We start from the raw sequence: 20840 nt of genomic DNA, 5'->3' as shown, positions 1-20840 counted from the left end.
ATTTCTTGTGCTCTTGTGTTTGGATTAGGAATTCTTGGAGCACTAACAGAGCAAGTCAGTAATAGGAGTAGCAGAGTAAGGAAGGATGACCCCTGGTATGGTTGAAGAGACAGGTTTTGAATTTGGGGAGAGAACGCTGAGGAGTTTGGTAAGAAAGTAGATTAAAATCATTTCATAAGTTACTGTAATTTTCAGCATATTTTTAAAACCATGCTGCTAAACTACTGTGGGTCTATTTTTTTTTTGTTCTCGCTAAGCGTCATTCAGTGGGGAAGATTTGATTTGCCGTACTTCAAACAGGACAAATCCAAATAACAGCCCCATCAGTCTACTCTCAATCGTCAGTAAAGTGATGGAAGGTGTCATTGACAGTGCTATCAAGCAGCACTTGCTTAGCAATAACCTGCTCAGTGACACTCAGTTTGGGTTCCGCCAGGGACACTCAGCTCCTGACCTCATGACAGCCTTGGTTCAAACATGGACAAAAGAGCTGAACTCAAGAGGTGAGGTGAGAGTGACTGCCCTTGACATCAAGACATAATTTGACCGAATGTGGCATCAAGGAGCCCTAGCAAAACTGGAGTCGCTGGGAATCAGGGAGAAAACTCTCCGCTGGTTGGAGTTATACCTAGTACAAAGGAAGATGGTTGTGGTTGTTGGCGGTCAATCATCTGAGCTCCAGGACATCACTGCAGGAGTTCCTCAGGGTAGTGTCTTAGGCCCAACCATCTTCAGCTGCTTCATCAATGACCATCCTTCAATCATAAGGTCAGAAGTGGGGATGTTCGCTGATGATTGCACAATGTTCAGCACCATTTGCAACTCCTCAAATACTGAAGCAGTCCGTGTAGAAATGCAGCAAGACCTGGACAATATCCAGGCATGGGTTGATAAGTGGCAAGTAACATTTGCGTCACACAAGTGCCAGGCAATGACCATCTCCCAACAAGAGAGAATGTAACCATCTCCCCTTGAAATTCAATGGGATTACCATCGCTGAATCCCCCACTATCAACATCCTGGGGGTTACCATTGACCAGAAACTGAACTGGAGTAGCCATATAAATACCATGGCTACAAGAGCAGGCCAGAGGCTAGGAATCCTGTAGCGAGTAACTCACCTCCTGACTCCCGAAAACCTATCCACCATCAACAAGGCACATGTCAGGAGTGTGATGGAATACTCTCCACTAGCCTGGCTTGGTGCAGCTCCAACAACACTCAAGAAGCTCTACAGCAACCAGGACAAAGCAGCCCACTTGATTGGCACCCTGTCCACAAACATTCACTCCTTCCACCACCGAAGCACAGTGACAGCAGTGTGTACCATCTACAATATGCACTGCAGCAATGCACCAAGGCTACTCAGGCAGCACTTTCCAAATCTGCGACCTCTACGACCTCTAGAAGAAGGGGCCAGGTACGTGGGAACAACACCACCACCTGCAAGGTCCCCTCCAAGCCAAACACCATCCTGGCTTGGAACTATATCACCATTCCTTCACTGTTGCTGGGTCAAAATCCTGGAACTCCCTTCCTAACAGCACTGTGGGTGTACCTACCCCACATGGACTGCAGTGATTCAAGAAGGCAGCTCACCACCACCTTCTCAAGGGCAATTAGGGATGGGCAATAAATGCTGGACTGGCCAGCGATGCCCACATCCCATAAAATGAATTTTAAAAATATTGATGTTCTGTATGAGCATCAAGCGACTAACAGCCCCTGAGTGACACACAACCCACCGATCATTGCTTTCAACCTTCAGCTTCTCTCAAGCTGTCATGTTTGGACGGCAGGATGGACAGAGCATTCTGGGAGTTGTAGTTATGTGCTCTCAGAGACTTACCATCCCCAAAGTGTAGAAGCAAGTGAGGAACTACACCTCCCAGGTTACATGCATATACACATTGAAGGCTCAGTTATTGGCCTGGTAAAGAGATAATCCACAGACATGAACCACAAATTCTACTTCCCTGTTATCTCCTGGGTTGCTTGCAGCAGTCCCCAGCAAATTAATATACAAAGAAGATGCTGGAAATAGTCTGCAGGGAGAAAAGAACAAAAGGGAAGGTCCATGTTAAGGTGGAAGGCAGGAGAAATGGGATGATGGTCCAAGGCAAAAGGAGATGGTAATGGGAACAAGTAAAGAAAAAAAAGATGGGTCTGGGGGAGGTGTAAATGGGAATAGTGGAATCGTCATCAGCCACCATCCGAAAAATCAGAGGCAGGGGGTTATCATCTGAAATTGTTGAATTCAACGTTGAGTCCAGAAGGCTGTGAGGTACATAATTGAAAGATGAGCTGTTGCTCCTCTAGCATACTGAGCTCCTCACTGCTGTTGCTTTCAAAATGAGTAAGATCATCTTGACATATCTAGCCGAAATTATCGAGAGGAAGAGGGGAATGACCATTGCGCATTACGCATCAATTAACTCTCTTGCTAGAGAATGTAACCCTTTGCAAGTAAAATTTAATATAGTAACATTTTAGTATACATCAAGCTCTTTCCATCATGAAATGGTCAAAAAAATCCTACAACATGACATGGCAATATGTCTTATTTTCTAGTAGTTTACAGAAAGATCTACTTTATCCTATTGATAAATTGTATATCCTGTAATACATCATTATTGTGGTTGTGGTGCCATTCAGATTTAGGACAAGTTTAAATGGTTTCTTTTACTGTATGACAAGGCAAGTATGACATGGAAACCCATGAAACTCACTGCCTGAGAGCGTGGTGGAGGCAGGTTCAATTGAAGCGTTCAAAAGAGAATAATATCTTCTATGTAAAGGAGGAATGTGCAGGGTTACCGGGAGAAGGTGGGGGAATGGAACGGAGTGAACTGATCATTCGGAGAGCCAGTGCAGACACGATGGGCTGAATGGCCTCTTTATGTGCTGTAACAATTCTGTGATTCTGTAACATAGTACAAATAAACTGCACATAAACAAAGAGAATTTTGTTGCACAGTAATTGACTTTGAAGTTTCTATTGGACTATTTCCATATCTGTCCTTAAGAAACTACAGTAACCAAACCAGTTTTAGCCAGCGTAGTTTCAGGTAAGAGTTATTAAGCCACACCCATGGCAGCACTTTTGCAACGATGTGTGCTGGGTTTTCAGTCGTCATTACATTGAAACCTGCGTTGCAAGTTTCAACTATTGAACCTATAGCAATATAACAGCTATGACGTTACAGCATATGAATGTGATGTTGTGATCTGTTTTCTCTGTCCATGCCATGTATCGATAAATAGTAGGTGCGTTCGGACTTGAAGTACTTTTTATTTCCAGGTAAAACAAGATTTATCTGAAAATTCAGATTTATTTTTAACCACTTGAATAAATTATGAATTTTGAAAGAATAACAAATTCTCATGGGGGCTGCCACCTGCTCCTCCAGGAATTGTGGCAGATATGCTGTTGAAAGGCCTGTAATTTGGGATAGGGTTATGCTGGAACCTTTGATGGACTATCTAAGTTAGTTAGTTATTGCAAGTCAAGGCTTTCCTATTTTCCAAACTGAATAGAGATCTAATTTTCTAGAGTTTGGGGATTTCAGTTAAGAGGGAAGGATTAACTAGAGACTAAATGTCCTATGTCTGTCCTGTAACTAGGTGCTTGTAATGCAACGGATTATATTAGATCCATATTCCAGCACTAGTGGTATTACCCTAGTCACTTTCCAGACACCTAATGGAATGTGCTTTCATTGCTCAACATTGTGCAGGCTGTCTCCACGCTATCAGCAAAACATCCAGATGTACCAGCCTTCTATTTAACAACCACAGGATATCTGTTGTACTTACTCAGAGCTGAAAGGCAGGTGGTCAACCGTACTGCAGCAACATTTAAGTAATTTGAGAAACAAAACAAGACTACTTAGTACTATTTAACCAGTACTGTGTGTTACTCGAGTATCACTACTTGATCGTTTATCTGAGTGCCGAGCAATCTTACAATTGGCTGCCCACCTTCTAAATCCACCTAAGATTGTCTGCAATAAGCTTATTTAGATTCCCTGTATTTCAATCTAGGCTAAAGTTCTTTCAAACCTCTTCAGACTGTAAATCTGAAAAGGTAGCTTTGTGTTTCTTTATACTTTGGTGAGAATTTCTTTTCAGTTTGGTATGCAGGATGCAGTGACGTTTAAGCGATGAAGTTTGTTGTACTTATACAAATCACAGCTTTGTTCCAGTCGCCTGGTAACATAAATGGATTATGTGCCACTGTGTGGTGGTGGAAGAGGTGTTTCTGCTCCTGTTTGAATTACTTTTTCATCCTTTGCTTTTACCTGCTGCAGGTTAACCTCATGTAGTAGTGCAGAATTCCATCACCATTGTTGCTCACCTGCTGGAGGAGGATAGGTTTACATAGTTTTTTTTCCAATCTGAATCCTTAATTTTCAAATACTTAAAATAAGTAATCAATTGTGAAATTACAAGAACTGCAGCAGATAATATTTTAAAAAATTTGGATATGAGTTTGCAGTCATATTAAATCGTGAAAACTATAAAAGAACCTCATGCTCATTCTTGTATATTTCCATGCTGATAATTACTGTTATCTGAGTGCTGTGTGCTCAAATACGATAGGTGTTGGATCTCAGTTGTAGGATTTCATTAATTGCACAAAGAGAGACGAAGTCCGACTATAGCTTTAAGAAACTTTATTGTAGTACTTAGTGGTTACATCATCAGATCAGCAAAACGAACATAACACCTCTCCTCCTCACCCTTCCTACTTGCGTAGGGAAATCAAGCCTTTCTTATAGTTCTTCATACAAATCAGTGACACCCCCTTCATGTTCCCAATTGGTTTACAAACTCTGCAGTTTCTTGGTGTCAGGGCCTGATTGGGGTACTGCCTTGTCACCTTCTCCTCTAGCAGTTTCTCATCCCCCTATCTCCTTGGACCGTTAGGCTGATTGTTATACAATAGGCTACTATTAAGCAGTCTGCAGCTGTCCTGTTAGTTTCTGCTTGTTAGTCTGCTTCTACTGATAAGTTGTCCCTGCAGCACTGAATAGGCTACTATTAATTTCTGATAAGCTGTCTGCTGAAGCTCTAAAGTTATTTTGTTAGTAGGCTATACTTAATTGATTAGTTCACTTTAAATGTCCCCAAGTTCTGTTCCCCAAAATTCTGTTCCCACAATAGGCAATATAATTGATTCATTGTTAAGTATTATACTGGCATAACCTATTGCAGTATTATGTGAGGAAGCTCATGGGCACAACTTAAGTTACTAATTGTGCAGAGTATGACCAATTTTTAGTTGTATTGTCTGTAAAACAAATGAAAAGTTTTTCTGTTTTGCAAATCACTCCTAGCAATATTTCACACAACATTAGTTTTTTGAAGATTAAGCTAGATAACCAAAATACACTCATGAAGTGACATCAAGGCTTGAGTTCATTCACCTAAATATGGAAACTTGCTGTTGGAGAGAGTAAGACTCAAATAATGTATGTATGGCTAGAACCACAATTACTGCATGAGGCGTACTGAAAGCTTCTGTTTTGTTCATACTCTCTGAGCATTTGTGTGTTATCGGTAGTCAGGAGCATGATTGATGTTCAGCTGCTAAGCTGAACTACCCTGTAAGGTCATTGCTTTGAGTGAAGAAGTGGTGTAAATAAATCCTGAAGTTAGATCCTCCTGTATGAAGAGTAAATGCTGACACTGATTGGGCTGAATGATTTGTCTCCGTGTTGTAACTTCAGTGTATTTCCCTGCTTCCTCTCCATGGAAAGACCAAGCTGTTTCAAGGTCTGGCTGCAATATTGCAACACCACTTATGACCATTGTATCCCGAAGTCCTTGGGAACACCAGCTCATTAATCAAGTTGGGACGCAGGCAGTGTAAAGAACCACCACCTCATCACTGACCCAACAGAGGTCCCTGGCTTCGACTGCTCTCTAAGACAGTGGACAGTGCTCAACCAAATCCACACAGGGCATGGGCGATACAGCCACCTCCTCCACAAGTGGAAAATAAGGGATGACATGAAGTGCAGTTGTGACCCTGAGTCCCAGACCATGGAACACATTCCATCAGCCCGTCCAGAAAGATTTGTTGCAGGAAGCACCTCATTCCTCAACTCTGCATCTCATGAGGCCATGGAATGGATAGCCAAACTAGACATCCCATTATCACCTTTCCCGTCATAGGAAAGTAGTAATAATATTAATCATATTGAAGACAGATACCACAATAATGAATAAGATGATGTGCTGTATTTTGCATAAAGGCCTACTAGTTCTGGTAAGAGAGATAATGGTCAACAGAAGTAGATTCATACCCGCTGAATGGGGTCCTATCAGGGAAGGAGATGACTTGGTCAGCATATTTGTGCCAGTTGTAGTTTACACTGATTTTATAGCGGAAGCCACATTAATTAAAGCCGTCAAACTTTGAGCTCTCTTTAAGCACTGGCGGGTGGGAAGCCTGTTAACGTTTGTTGCAGTGCAATAGGAGCTGAAGGGACAAGGCAGATTAGAAGCTGCCATGGACCTGCACAGTAATAGCAAAGCAGCAAGAGCTGTCTAGGAATGAAAACTGCAGTTCCAAAATAGCAATACTTTGCGTTTTTCCAGTCTAACCTGAACTATGTTCATGATCTGGATTTGAATATACCAATGTATACAGTTTTTAGAACTGAAAATGCTAGAAACAATCAGCGGGTCAGGCAGGGAAGAAAAGATCTGTTAATGGTTTGGGATAGAGTACCATTTGTCAAGACAGTTTTTGTGAAAGGTCCATGCTGAAATATTTACTGGTCTGTTCTGTCCATGGAGACTGCCTGACCTGCTGTGTGTCTCCAGCATTTTTCAGTTCTTGTTTTGGATTTCCAGCATGTGCAGTTTTTTTTGTTACAATGTCTCCCAGTCCTGAACGGAATTATACCCCAATGAATGAACAGATAAATGAACCTGTAGGTCAGGTAAACTATATCTTGCTTTGTTCAATTGAACTTAAAAGGTACCAATGTACGCGATAAAGGCAATCAAAATATCAGATTTCATTAGTATCATGTTAGAATATCAAAAATACAACATACATACACGAAAAGCATGCATTTTAAATGCTGTGTGACATCTACGCTATAACATTATTGCTTGAACCGTAGGTTTATCTATTAAAAGCACAATGAGCATCTAATCTTTGTAGTAATTTCTAACTACTGTGTATTCTAGTACTTCTATTGAAATTCTTCCTTATCTGTATAATACAGCCTAGTTATGGACTGACTCTCTTACACACTCAGTGGTCCTCCATTATAGAACCATAGAAAAATTACGGCACAGAAGGAGGCCATTCAGCCCATCGTGTCTGTGCCAGCTGAAAAAACTAGCTGCCCAATCTAATCCCACCTTCCAGCACCTGATCCACAGCCTTGCTGGTTACAGCACCTCAGGTGCATGTCCAGGTACCTTTTAAAAGAATTGAGAGTTTCTGTCTCCACCATCGTTCCTGTATCCTCTATTGGTCTGTTCTGGTGAGGTGTTGGACTGAGTGTGCTGTATTTTCCCATTAACAGCTTCCTCAATCTGGTTGTTGCAGGATTGTTGCAGATGTTTGAAATCATTCTCAACCTGGTGGTGCTGATCTGTGCTGCAGCAACCCAAAGTGCCTCTGCAGGCTTCGCTAGTGTTGGAGGCTTCGGGAGTACCTATTATTACAACATGGGTTATGCCAACAGTGGATTTCTAAATCACGAAATACAGCAGGTCGGTGAACTAGACGTATGGTACAACAACAAGAAGTCGGTCACCGTGTACTGTGCAGTAGGGCTTAGTGTTCTTCTGTTTGCTTTTGCTGTGGCCTTTCTTGTTGTCGGATGGGTAATGCAGCACAACAGATCCTCCATGCAGAACAGTAAATTCTCAAACTTCCTGATTATGGAATGTGTAGCAAAGGCTCTTGCAGCTGTGGCCTACATCATAGGAGTGGCTTTGTACCTTCACTTCATTCATAAAACTAATGCCACTGATGTGTGCAAGCAGAGGGAGTCGCTCTACAATCGACATGGCTACAGCTCAGTGAAATGTGCCATATTAGGCACAGAAGTTGCAGTTTCTATCTTTGCCATGATGCTGATAATTGTTTACATTGCCAGTGTAGTGCTTGGAGTTTTGGCTTACCGAGAGATACAAGCAACACGACCAGAATATACAAAATCTCCGGGGATTTCTACAGTGCAGGAACATGCTACATCCCCTGAGATGGTGCCAATGAAATCTGACCTTTCGTACATATAAACTTGAGTAGCTGTTCAAAATTCAGGCGATGTCTTAATAACACAAACAGCAAGATATATTTGCCTCATATTAGCTTTCAGTTTCTTTACCAACCTACAGCCAGTTTGAAGCAAGAACTGCCAACTCCTTCAATCTTGGGGTTAGAGAATACTGTAACCTCATGACGCTAATTTTGTGGAATAAATTCTGGATGGGAATATGGAAAGGTATAATCTTTGTGCATTCAGAAGCTGCAGATCAGTTAAGTTCCTGCCTGGGAGACTGCAGTTGCTACCTAATTCTTAAATAATGCTTTCATTTGGGCCCTTGGGCTGCACCTACTGGTTTAATTTTGACTTTAATGAAAAAGAGAACTGTTATTTCTGTACAGTTGAAGTGCATTAACTGGCAGGACAAGCTAAGTTATGAGTAGATATGTAAGGCTAATGAGGGAGAAGGGAAGAAAATCTCCTGTAATCATAATGGTTTTCTTGTCATTTCATGAACACCGGCTGTAGGCTGATTTAAAGATGATTTACCATCAGTTATTTTTATTTGGTGTCCTTTTATCTAAATCAGGGGTGTCAAACTCAGTTAACATGGTTGGCCTGGTCTGACATCCTGGCACTTGTCATTGTCCACAATCAACCGAACTTAAAAATTAGTATGCGTTTTCCTGTCTTTTGAGCGTAAAATGAATTCAACGTATACTAATTTCTAGGTGTGAGGTCCTGCATTTAATCTGCTTGTGTCATATTAAATGAACCAGCAACTGCCTGAAAACAGCGTTGGATCAATGTAAATACGCAATGAAAGGTCTCTTGCCTGTTAGAGGACCCTTGTGCAAAATACACGGCAGATCAGGTGCAGCGTACGCTGTGCATGCTCCAACTAAACTTTACAGTTCTACAGCGGCCTTCCAACGGGCCACTGAAGAAATGCTAGGGTATATTCTTAGTTATTTCCCCTTTTTGTGGAGCATGGAGGAGGAGGAGCGCTCCTCACAGTACGACAGAGTCTGCTGCCAGCCTGTATTCAGCTCTTCTCCAACTCCTCTATGTATTGCAGCTTGTGATGTAAAATCAGGGCCTGCAGCTCCCCAGGAAAAATCCTCAGTTTCCCATCACTTTGTTCCCCACTCACCGTGGGCCATGTGTTTGACACCCTGCTTTAAATTGTTGATGACTTCATCTTCCTGATTGATGCCTATAACTGGAATCATTAACTCCGGGTGCCTTAGATATGTTTTAATTAATATGTGTTTATGTGTCAGCCGTAGCTCCGTTGATAGCATGCTCACCTCTGAGTTGCAAAAACAGATTATCTGGTCATTATCATCTTGCTGTTTGTGGGAGCTTGCTGGGTGCAAATTGGCTGCTGTTTTTCCTACTACAGAGACTACACTTCAAAAGTACTTTGTCAAGCGCTTTGAGAAGTCTGGTGGTCATGAAAGGCACTATATAAATGCAAGTCTTACTTTCGTTTTCTTTCTTCAGCAATTTTTTACATGGAACTTCAGCTCCAAAGCAGCTCCATCATAATATCGCACTCACTTTCAGACAGTTTGGAAATAAAAATTGAGGTTAATCATGACTTGCTTCAAGGGGACCACAAACACTGCTTGAAACAGCTACTGAGAGGTTGGTAAGATGGTGCAGGAATATATTTATCCAATGACCCTATTTATTTATTCCCCACATCCATGTGAAATTGCCAACCTCTTACTCAGCAGTGATATAATGGAAAGACATAACACTCAAGTTAAATATAACTAGACATATTCTGTTGATTCAGTAGAGGTTAGTGCTGTGATTATGGATACATTGGATACATTTTCCCTGTTTCAAAATGTTTACTTACATATGTGCCAGTAGCCTCTTGTATAACTGTAATTTTTGCTGTTGAAATGATTGAGATGAATTGAACAAATTCATATATAAACTATTAGTTATAGACGGGAAGTTATATATATATATATATATATATATATATATATATATATATATAATCTAAGTTTTATACATTTTGTAAAAGGTGCATTTCTGCTTATACACCTTGAAGTTGGGATTTGTAAAGGAGGTAGGTGAACAATTTGGATAGAATACCGATGCAGTCTTTGTGTGGCTTTGTCAGAGTAATTTTATAAGATTGTACGCTAGTGAGGTTCCTGACTCAGAATGCAGACTTGTGAAATTACCCCCCATCCGTATAGATCCAACTATCATTAACCCGCTGAAGTGATACATTAACCTGACCGCTGGTACTCTGTAGCTTCTCAAATATAAATTGAAATTTGTTTTGACTCTCCATCCTTTTGCAAATGTTTGAAATAGAAAATTCTCAGGAAAATTCATTATGTGAAGTAACTTGCTATGGAAGTTCTGCTGCAGACTGCTTTTGCCAGATGCCTCAGGGCAACAGGTGCGATATCTGATTTTTAGTACAGAAAATGAATTTGTGCCCCTGGATATAATTGACACAAATACTACATTGATCGTGTCATTGTGTTCTCATTTTACTATACTTCACCATTATCACACCATCCCTTTAACTTGACTCATCGTGTGATGGTAAATTTATTTTTAAAGGCCAAGTTTCTTGCAGGACAAAATGCTTAATTTCCAATGGCATTATATGGTGGAATTCTTTATAACCATCATGTCTTGATGAGTTCTGATATTTCACTTTATATCCCGAGCAATTTCAAATTGTTTTGTTACATTGAAACTTTCAACAAATAGTCGCAGGAACTTTATCACAAGAGCAGTGATATAGACATATTAAAAAATAAAATGAGAATACATTATAATGGATTATAAACAATGCTATCATATCAATTGAAAATAATAAGGGTGAGTGAACTTTTGGGCATTGACCCTTTGAGACTGGAAGATAAGAAAGCCTCTTATAAAAGGCTTATTCAATAAGAAGGAATGGGCTGGAAGAGAAAATGGATCCGTGGCATTTTTACAGGTGTGTGTATAGCAGTGAACTACAAGACGATAATTCAGGCGCGACTTCTGTATAGGTTAACCACAAGAACAAACTGTGAATCAGTTAACAATATTATAAAAATCTTGAGACAGATTACTACTTTAAAGTTGATGCCAGCTATTCTGTTTACATTCTGTAGTTTTATTTGGCAGTGTGAAGTGTAGGTGAAAAAATAATAATCTTGGGTCAAAAAGTATATGGAAATATTCTATTTGTATCTGTTCTTTTGTTCTCTGAAAAATATTATTGTCTGTTCATTGTAGGGTTTTGCTGCACATTTAAGCAAAGGAAGGTGTTTTGGTAATTTACTGTTGCTCTAATGCAAATATTTGATATCGTTGTTTATAGTTTCATTGTTAGTGGTGATTTTCTTACAGTTGTAACACCATGTGATTTCTCTATGTAACTTCAATTGGTGTGGGGAGGACTCTGTTTAGTATCAGCCTAGCAATGCTGGGTATGTTACTGAATCAATAAAAATTTCAGCCATTAATTCCAAGTGAAAATTTTGGGAAAACTAAAAAGGGAAGTCCAATAATGAAGGAAATGCACTAAAGGGAAACATAAAAAGATTGTTGGGAGGCAATGAAGTGTAATTATATAGTGATAGGATGCAGGTTTACTCCTCCATTCTGCAAGGAGCTAATTTTCAATTTTTGGGGAAGTTCAGAAGGAAAATTAGGCAAGTGGTCACCCAGCTTCTCAGCTGGATTACTGGGGAATGTCAGAGATCTTAGAGATTTTGAGAAAGGTGTATAGTTCTGTAAGGCTGGGGGGGGGGGGGGGGGGGGGGTGGTGCAGTGAAGGGGGAAGGGAGTGAAGGATGAATTACCAGAAGTAGACTTTATAAGTTCTATTTTATGCTGCATGGGAGTGAAACCTGAAGGCTTTATTCTCATTCTTGCAGCGCCTTTTATTTGCGAATTGAAACTGGTTTACAGATGTATTACTTTATTAGCCAATTGACAGCATTTCTCAAGTCCACAGTTCACTCAGAACTGCATGTTTGTGTCTGTCTAGAGTGTTATCATTCTGTTACATATATTTTAATTCTGGGTACTGTCTGTGCGGAGTTTGCAAGTTCTCCCTGTGTCTGCGTGGGTTTTCGCCGGGTGCTCCGGTTTCCTCCCACCGCCAAAGACTTGCAGGTGATAGGTAAATTGGCTGTTATAAAAAAATTGCCCCTAGTGTAGGTAGGTGTTAGGGCATATGGGATTACTGTAGGGTTAGTATAAATGGGTGGTTGTTGGTCGGCACAGACTTGGTGGGCCGAAGGGCCTGTTTCAGTGCTGTATCTCTAAATAAATAAAAAATAAAGTTAATATTATGATCCTGTAGAGCCAGTGGAAAACAATTCATGTCATGAAGCTCACAGTAAAATGCTATGTACATATTAATGGGTCAGTTTTCCACTTGTTTTATTCTAGGTTGTTGAAGCTCCAGAACCGCATTTTAGTTATTGTTTTATCGAAGACTTTTTTGAGTGGCAGTCTGCTGGCAAAGTGGTTTTGACTTTGTATTTAAATTGTGAGTTTTGACACACTAGAGTGGGTCATGTGATGAAATGGAGGGAGTGCCATGATAGTCACTGGGAATGTCTACACTCCTGGTCAAGAAGGATAGGATGGAAATGCAACTAGCAGAAGAGAAAAGCAGGGTAGTATTTTAAAACTTATGTTTATTGCAGCCCTGAAATTTTCTCCCTGGTATTTTTCAGTCGTTGACACTTGCTGGAGTACATTTCTACAAATGTTGCCTTACTGAAGTAGCTACTATTCATGTAGGTGATGAGCTTCAGTAAACTGCTGGACTGGGAGAGGCATCACAGTTCAACACAACCCTCCTTGCACAATGATCAAACCATGGGTGTATCTCCAGCAAAACCAAGAGTAGGAATGTTATTTCCCTCCTTTCCCTCCCTAGCCTCGAGGGATTGAGTTTTTAAAAGACAAGATAACCTGTCCTTGACAGACCTGGCAACAAACTGGTTAATGTGTAGTGTAGTTTATTTTATCTTTTTAATGTGCTTTTACAACCTGTAGATGAAACCATTACAATGTTGGGTTAATGTTTCGAATCTCCCCCCACACCCCCCACCCCAACACTTTTTGTCCGTGTGTTTGTATTATTAAGCTGACTACAATCTACTTTACAGGTTCTGAATCTGTTGTGGATTTCAGGTGTTTGAGAGAATTAAATTAGCTCTGTTATATTGAAGGATTTTTACAGTACTTGAATGAGATGCTCCAAAATGCAATAATTATAGACCCGTGACTAAGGTCAGAGCATGTGGAATCAGGAGACAAGTAGCAGAATTGATAGCAAGCTACAAAACAGAAAACAGAGGGTAGGGGTTAAAGGTAGTTACTCAGATCGGCAATGGGTGAGGTGTGGTATTCATAGAAACATAGAAAATAGGAGCAGGAGTAGGCCATTCGGCCCTTTGGGCCTGCTGCACCATTCAATAAAGATCATGGCTGATTGTCTAATTCAATACCCTGTTCCCACTTTCTCCCCATATCCCTTGATCCCTTTGACATTAAGAAATATATCTATCTCCTTCTTGAATATATTTAATGACTTGGCCTCCACTGCCTTTTGCGGTAGAGAATTCCACAGGTTCACCACCCTCTGAGTGAAGAAAGTTCTCCTCATCTTGGTTCTAAATCCCTGTATCCTGAGACTGTGACCCCTGGTTCTAGACTGCCCAGCATTGGGAACATCCTCCCTGCATCTAGCCTGTCTAGTCCTGTTACAATTTCAGAGGTTTCTATGAGATCATTTCTCATTCTTCTAAACTCTAGTCAATATAGGCCTAGTCGACCCAATCTCTACTCATATGCCAATCCTGCCATCCCAGGAATCAATTCAATAAGGATCGGTGCTGGGATCACTGCTCGTCATTGTTCACATAAACGATTTAGATTCAGAAAGCACAATTTCAAAATTTGCAGATGACACGAAGGCCTAAATTTTACTGGCGCGCTGCAAATCGCGGCGGTGCACTCTGATCTCAGTGGCCCGCCCGCGCGAAATTTCCGGCCGCGATGACATGGAGGGGGCAGCCGCTCCGTCCCCGGCAACGGCATCTGCCGCCATTTTTAAAGGGCTTTAAGCCTTTGGAAGACATTTGAATTTTTAATTATTCGACATTGTCCTTAAAAAAAATTAAATAAAAGCTGGAGGCCCTTTCCCATCCACCCCACAGTGTTTATCGAACCGAAATAAACTTTATTCCCAACCCGAACACACCCCCCCCCCCCCAACCTCGTTAACTTTGCCCTTCAACCCCGTCCCACCATCCCCTCAGCCAATACAAAGTGTTTTCCCCGCTTCCCACCCCCGGCATGATAATTTCACTCCTCCCCCCACCCCTCTCCACCAGTGTCATACCTCGGAACTCCGAACAGGTGTGCACTGAGGCCTCGCTGCAGCCGGTAAAATGCGGCGGGGCCTTCTTGGTGTCGGGTGTCACGGCAGGCCTCTCCCAGAAGAATTTTCCAGGCCTCCCCACCCCCCCCACCCCACCCACCCCCTCAACCACGACCCCCGACATTGGAGGGCTAGTAAAATTCAGCCCCAAATATGGGCTTGCAGTTAATACAGAGGAGAACTGTGACAAAATGCAGAAAGATGTTAATAAACTTGCAGAATGGCATGTAATTGGCAAATGAGCTTCAACATCGGTAAGTGTGAGGTGGGTACATTTTGTTAGGAAGAATAAGAAGGTTACATATTGCTTGGATAATAAAGTCTCTGAATGGGATAGAGGAACAGAGGGATCTAGGGTACCGATACACAAATCACTGAAAATCGCAACCCAGGTTAATAAGGCCATAAAAAAACAAAGAAAGCACTGAGGTTGGATTCTAGAGGGATTAAATTGAAAAGTAGAGAAGTTATGTTAAACATATATAAAACCTTGGTGAGACCACACTTGGAGTGCTGCAAACAGTTCTGGTCTCCATCTCATATAAAGGATACCGAGGTCCTGGAGAAGGTGCAAAAAAGATTTACTAGAATGAAAAGAGCTGTGAGATTGAACAGGTTGGAGCTCATTTCTCTAGAAAAGAGAAGACTGTTAGAGGTCTTTAAGATTATGAAAAGGTTTGAATGGATAAATATATGGAAGATGTTGTGGGTGAGGCCAGAACTCAGGGCCATGAAAATAAGATAGTCATTGATAAATCCAATAGGGAATTCAGGAGAAACATCTTTACCCAGAGAATGATTAGAATGTGGAACTTGCTACCACAAAGAGTAATTGAGACGAATAGCATAGATGGATTTAAGGGGAATAAACAAATGAGGAAGAAAGAATAGGAAATGATGGAGTTAGATGAAGAAGGTTGGGGAAGAGGTTTGTGTGGAGCACCAACACTCCTGGACCCATTGGGCCTGTTTCAGCACTATACAATACTATATATAATCAATTAAATCTTTTATAATTTCATAATTAACTGTGCAGCAATTCAGAACCCAAACTGACTTTTAGTAGTAATATTCGAAAAACTCATCCATTCCCAAAACATCATGAAACCATACAGTGTGCAGGTTTAGTTTCATTTGGTTCTGACCAGTTTGCAGGTAATCCACTTTGGTTTATAAGCGATTTCTGATAACTTTACTCCCAAACTGCAGCATAATAAGAGTACATTTATCTGGCCAGTTAGATTGAGTTTTTTACCACTTGGTACCAGTTTCTCCACTTTTCTGATTGACTGTCACCAATAACAATACAAATAACAAATGTGCTCTCTTTTTAAAGGGGCACAGACAAAAGGAATCCCAATTGATCAATATATCAAAAACTAGAAAAAGTTTATTAAATTATCACGCTATTGGCTGGGTCAGTCTGGGCGCTACAGCCCTCCTTCCAGTGCCCACAGGTCACAGGTGACCTCAAGTGTACTGGCGGACACCATGTGCTCCCTCTCCAGGGCTGCTTAGACACAGCTGTGAACGAGAGTCGGGCAGTCGTGGCCAAGATAAGAACACGAGTTTCTCCGCGATTCATTTATCAGTAATTTCATCGTAGGTGAATGTGCTGGGATAGCGTGGGCAACTATCTGTATCTGTTCACTCCAAACAAAGCTCGATGTTTTCGGAAGCCAATCTGTTGCATGCAGTATCTTTGTGAATTGTAATAGTTGGATGAGGTTGCAGTACAGTTGTGAAAGATTTTTGGATATGCAAATTATAACTATGGTGTATATTTTTAGAGTATTTATATCTTTTTTAAAAGACTTTACAGTTTTCTGCACAGTGATACTGAAAACTACATGGCATCTGGTTTTTTTGAGTAGTGTTTTGGTATCAAAATACTCAGCTCAACTCCTAAATTACCTCTCTTAACTACTTACTCTCAAATGTTTTGGTTAACTTTTTATAAAATTTGTACAGAGTTGCAGACAGAGCAATGCATACTGCTATGAAATGTGTTGGTACAAATAAAATTTTATAAAAATGTTACATTATTGTACACAATGAAGAAATGTTGCTGCACTTTTCAAATGGGATAAAAAGAATCCAATGTTTGTGTTATGTAAACTAAAATATCATACATTTTCCTATGATGAAAACTGGTTTTGCTTCAGAAATGCAAACTTTTGCGATAACGTGTTGAGTGTAACTGGGGAAACTTATTTTAAGGCTCACACTTGAGAACATAAATCTTAAATAATAATTGACTACTTCTGGGTGATTTTTGTATTTTAGCTTCATTCTGTATTTCATTTAAGAAAATAAATTGTGTTTTTTTCCTTTTTATAAGTGTTCTTTATTACATCTATTATGTAAAATTTGGTGAAGAATTTACATTGTTGTCTCCTTAAAAGTTTAGGTCTTGCAAGAGCTAGGGAGTAGAAGTGATTGTAGTGTGCATACCAGGTACTGAATTCTTCAAAACTTTTCATTGCCAACACAACAAAACTGTATTAAAATGGAGAGATTGAATTCCAGAGTTTTACGAATGTGAATTGGGAAGAATTCTAATTCCATGAAGTGGAAAAATATTCTAGTTTTGTTTTCTAGCAATTTAAATATAACACTCACTGCAAAAGCTAAAGGCACAAGACTGAAAGAGAGTGTTTGTGTGTGTGTGTGCTTGTGTTAAATGGGAGATACATAGCAGGCTGTTTTTCACTGCATGTCTTGAATGTGGTGAGAATTTAACACTGCACTTCTTGAAAGAACCATGCTGAATTCATCAGCTCGACAATCTGCAGCTTGCTTTTACTCGTAACTCTTCAGATCATGAGCAGGGTCAGTGGATAATGGAAACAGAAAATGCTGGAAATATTCAGCAGGTCAGGCCATATCTGTGGCGAGAGAAACAAAGTTAACATTTCAGATCGATGACCTTGTCCAGCATCCGCAGTATTTTGCTCTTGCATCAGCAGCTAACAGCATTTTTTCTAAAGCAGAAATCTGTCACTTTTTGTGTTGCCTTTGCTCTCATCTGTGCCTTGCATTCATGGTACGTCACAATGAAATTAATAACATGGGTCTTTTTTTGTCACCAAGTTTTCAGTTTAGTGACAGCTATTAAACCAGCCTCTTTACAAGCATAATTTATTTAAGTCAACGAGCTTTGAAACTGTAGTTATTGTCAATAAATACTTTTATCAAACTAAATTTGTGAATCAGTTTAGCCACTGGCTTGAAGGATCTGTCAAACCTTTTAAACACAAGCTAATCATTTTAGCAACCGATTTTGACACTTAATGGGCTGAATTTTACCGTCGGCAGACGGGAGCCGTCCACCAACTGAAAAGTTGGTGGCGGACCCATCTCCGCCTGGCCTGGGGATCCGGACTGCATTTTGTGGTTCCCAGGCCTTTAATTGGTCTGAGGCGGGACTTCCACTTCATTGAGGCAGGAAGTCCCTCAATGAAGTGGAGGTCCCGCCTAATGGAGCTGCCGGCCAATCAGCGGGCCGGCAGCTCTCTGTCCCAGCAGCGCCACTGGGAGCGGTGGCCACTGCTGGGACTGCAACCCAGCCATCGGAAGGAAGATGAAAGACGGCCCCGGGAAAAGGTAACTGGCCACTTAACGGCCTTGATTGGCCTGGGGCAGGCGGGCCGTTTTTCACCCCCGAGCCTCCTGCTCCATTTTACGCTGCCCCCCCACCCCCTGCCACCTTCCCGCTCTTTATGGGGGGACGTAAAATTCAGCCCAATTAGTCAACCAGTTTGGAGAATTCATTGGCAAATGTTGACAAACTCTTTGATCTTGATGTCTATATAATCATATAAATAAAGCACATGTGTATCAAAAAGTGGACATATCTTAGTTTTCTTTGCATTCGTCAAAACCTTTTTATATAAATGTTAAGAAATACTAAAGAAATGAGCTATGTTCAGTACAGATCACAATTTTTACAGTGCCACCATGCTGTAAAAAATTTCACACCCATCCAAGAAGATTGTTGCATCTTTAAACATGACCGCGTGATCAATTGTTAGCAATTTTGGAAAGTGTGAAAATAGATAAGTCCCCTGGGCCAGATGGGATTTATCCTAGGATTCTCTGGGAAGCCAGGGAGGAGATTGCAGAGCTGTTGTTGTTGATCTTTATGTTGTCATTGTTGACAGGAGTAGTGCCGGAAGACTGGAGGATAGCAAGTGTTGTCCCCTTGTTCAAGAAGGGGAGTAGAGACAGCCCTGGTAATTATAGACCTGTGAGCCTTACTTCGGTTGTGGGTAAAATGTTGGAAAAGGTTATAAGAGATAGGATTTATAATCATCTTGAAAAGAATAAGTTCATTTGCGATAGTCAGCACGGTTTTGTGAAAGGTAGGTCGTGCCTCACAAACCTTATTGAGTTTTTCGAGAAGGTGACCAAACAGGTGGATGAGGGTAAAGCAGTGGATGTGGTGTATATGGATTTCAGTAAGGCGTTTGATAAGGTTCCCAACGGTAGGCTATTGCAGAAAATATGGAAGTATGGGGTTGAAGGTGATTTAGAGCTTTGGATCAGAAATTGGCTAGCTGAAAGAAGACAGAGGGTGGTGGTTGATGGCAAATGTTCATCCTGGAGTTTAGTTACTAGTGGTGTACCGCAAGGTTCTGTTTTGGGGCCACTGCTGTTTGTCATTTTTATAAATGACCTGGATGAGGGTGTAGAAGGGTGGGTTAGTAAATTTGCGGATGACACGAAGGTCGGTGGAGTTGTGGATAGTGTCGAAGGGTGTTGTAGGGTACAGAGGGACATAGATAGGCTGCAGAGCTGGGCTGAGAGATGGCAAATGGAGTTTAATGCGGAGAAGTGTGAGGTGATTCACTTTGGAAGGAGTAACAGCAATGCAGAGTACTGGGCTAATGGGAAGATTCTTGGTAGTGTAGATGAGCAGAGAGATCTTGGTGTCCAGGTACATAAATCCCTGAAAGTTGCTACCCAGGTTAATAGGGCTGTTAAGAAGGCATATGGTGTGTTAGCTTTTATTAGTAGGGGGATCGAGTTTCGGAGCCACGAGGTCATGATGCAGCTGTACAAAACTCTGGTGAGGCCGCACCTTGAGTATTGCGTGCAGTTCTGGTCACCGCATTATAGGAAGGATGTGGAAGCTTTGGAAAGGGTGCAGAGGAGATTTACTAGGATGTTGCCTGGTATGGAGGGAAGGTCTTACGAGGAAAGGCTGAGGGACTTGGGGTTGTTTTCGTTAGAGAGAAGGAGGAGGAGAGGTGACTTAATAGAGACATACAAGATAATCAGAGGGTTAGATAGGGTGGATAGTGAGAGTCTTTTTCCTCGGATGATGATGGCAAACATGAGGGGACATAGCTTTAAGTTGAGGGGTGAAAGATATAGGACAGATGTCAGAGGTAGTTTCTTTACGCAGAGAGTAGTAGGGGCGTGGAACGCCCTGCCTGCAACAGTAGTAGACTCGCCAACTTTAAGGGCATTTAAGTGGTCATTGGATAGACATATGGATGAAAATGGAATAGTGTAGGTCAGATGGTTTCACAGGTCGGCGCAACATCGAGGGCCGAAGGGCCTGTACTGCGCTGTAATGTTCTAAAAAAAAAATCAGTCAGGACAGAGAAGAAGCAAAACTATTAATCACTTCACTCTCTCTGTTCCCCCCCAACCCCCTCATTTTAAGTAAATTACAACAAAATTAGTTTTAAAATAATATTGTTAAAAAACTAACTATTTTGTACTTCTGCATTTGGATCTCGTTTTGTGTTTTGCTTTTTGTTGTTCGTGTCCTTTCATTCATATTTCTTGTGCTCATCGAGGACAAGAATTGAGGGCGACTAGTAATCAGTGTCAGCAAAATGCACTGCCAGGTCAAGAAGACTATTTATCCTGTTATATTTTATGACCTTCCAGACATGTGAAGCAGCCTTACTATATTCAACATTTAAATAATGACTATAATAGTTATTGCTGAATAAACCCTTTAAAAGAAACTTTTCTTTACCAGGCCATGCAGGCATAAGCTAATCCCCAAGTTCAAGAAGGTGGCTCACCATCACCTTCTCAAGGCCAATTAGCGATGGGCAATAAATGCTGGCATAGCCAGTGACGCCCACATCCCCCGAATGAATAAAAACAAATTCTTGTCCCAGTGGGGTGGTAATGTGATCCAG

General features: G+C 41.1%; 1 protein-coding gene across 2 annotated transcripts in view; it reads left to right on the top strand.

Moving 5' to 3' along the window:
• si:ch211-191a24.4 (uncharacterized protein LOC100150331 homolog) overlaps positions 1-20840 on the top strand; it is a 31435-nt gene that overhangs the window by 8339 nt on the left and 2256 nt on the right. The window contains exon 4 of one of the 2 annotated variants that reach the window (XM_068049974.1): positions 7574-10203. The exons of the other annotated variant lie outside the window; for it this stretch is intronic. Within the exon in view, the coding sequence (XP_067906075.1) occupies positions 7574-8271 (698 nt within the window). The 3' untranslated portion in view covers positions 8272-10203. Of the gene's footprint in view, positions 1-7573; positions 10204-20840 lie in introns of those variants that run through there. 2 annotated transcript variants of the gene reach the window in all.

Source organism: Heterodontus francisci, chromosome 2 (genome assembly GCF_036365525.1).
Source record: "Heterodontus francisci isolate sHetFra1 chromosome 2, sHetFra1.hap1, whole genome shotgun sequence".
Lineage (NCBI taxonomy): Eukaryota > Metazoa > Chordata > Chondrichthyes > Heterodontiformes > Heterodontidae > Heterodontus > Heterodontus francisci.
The sequence above is the reverse complement of the archived record's forward strand: the minus strand, read 5'-3'. Positions and strand labels throughout refer to the sequence as shown.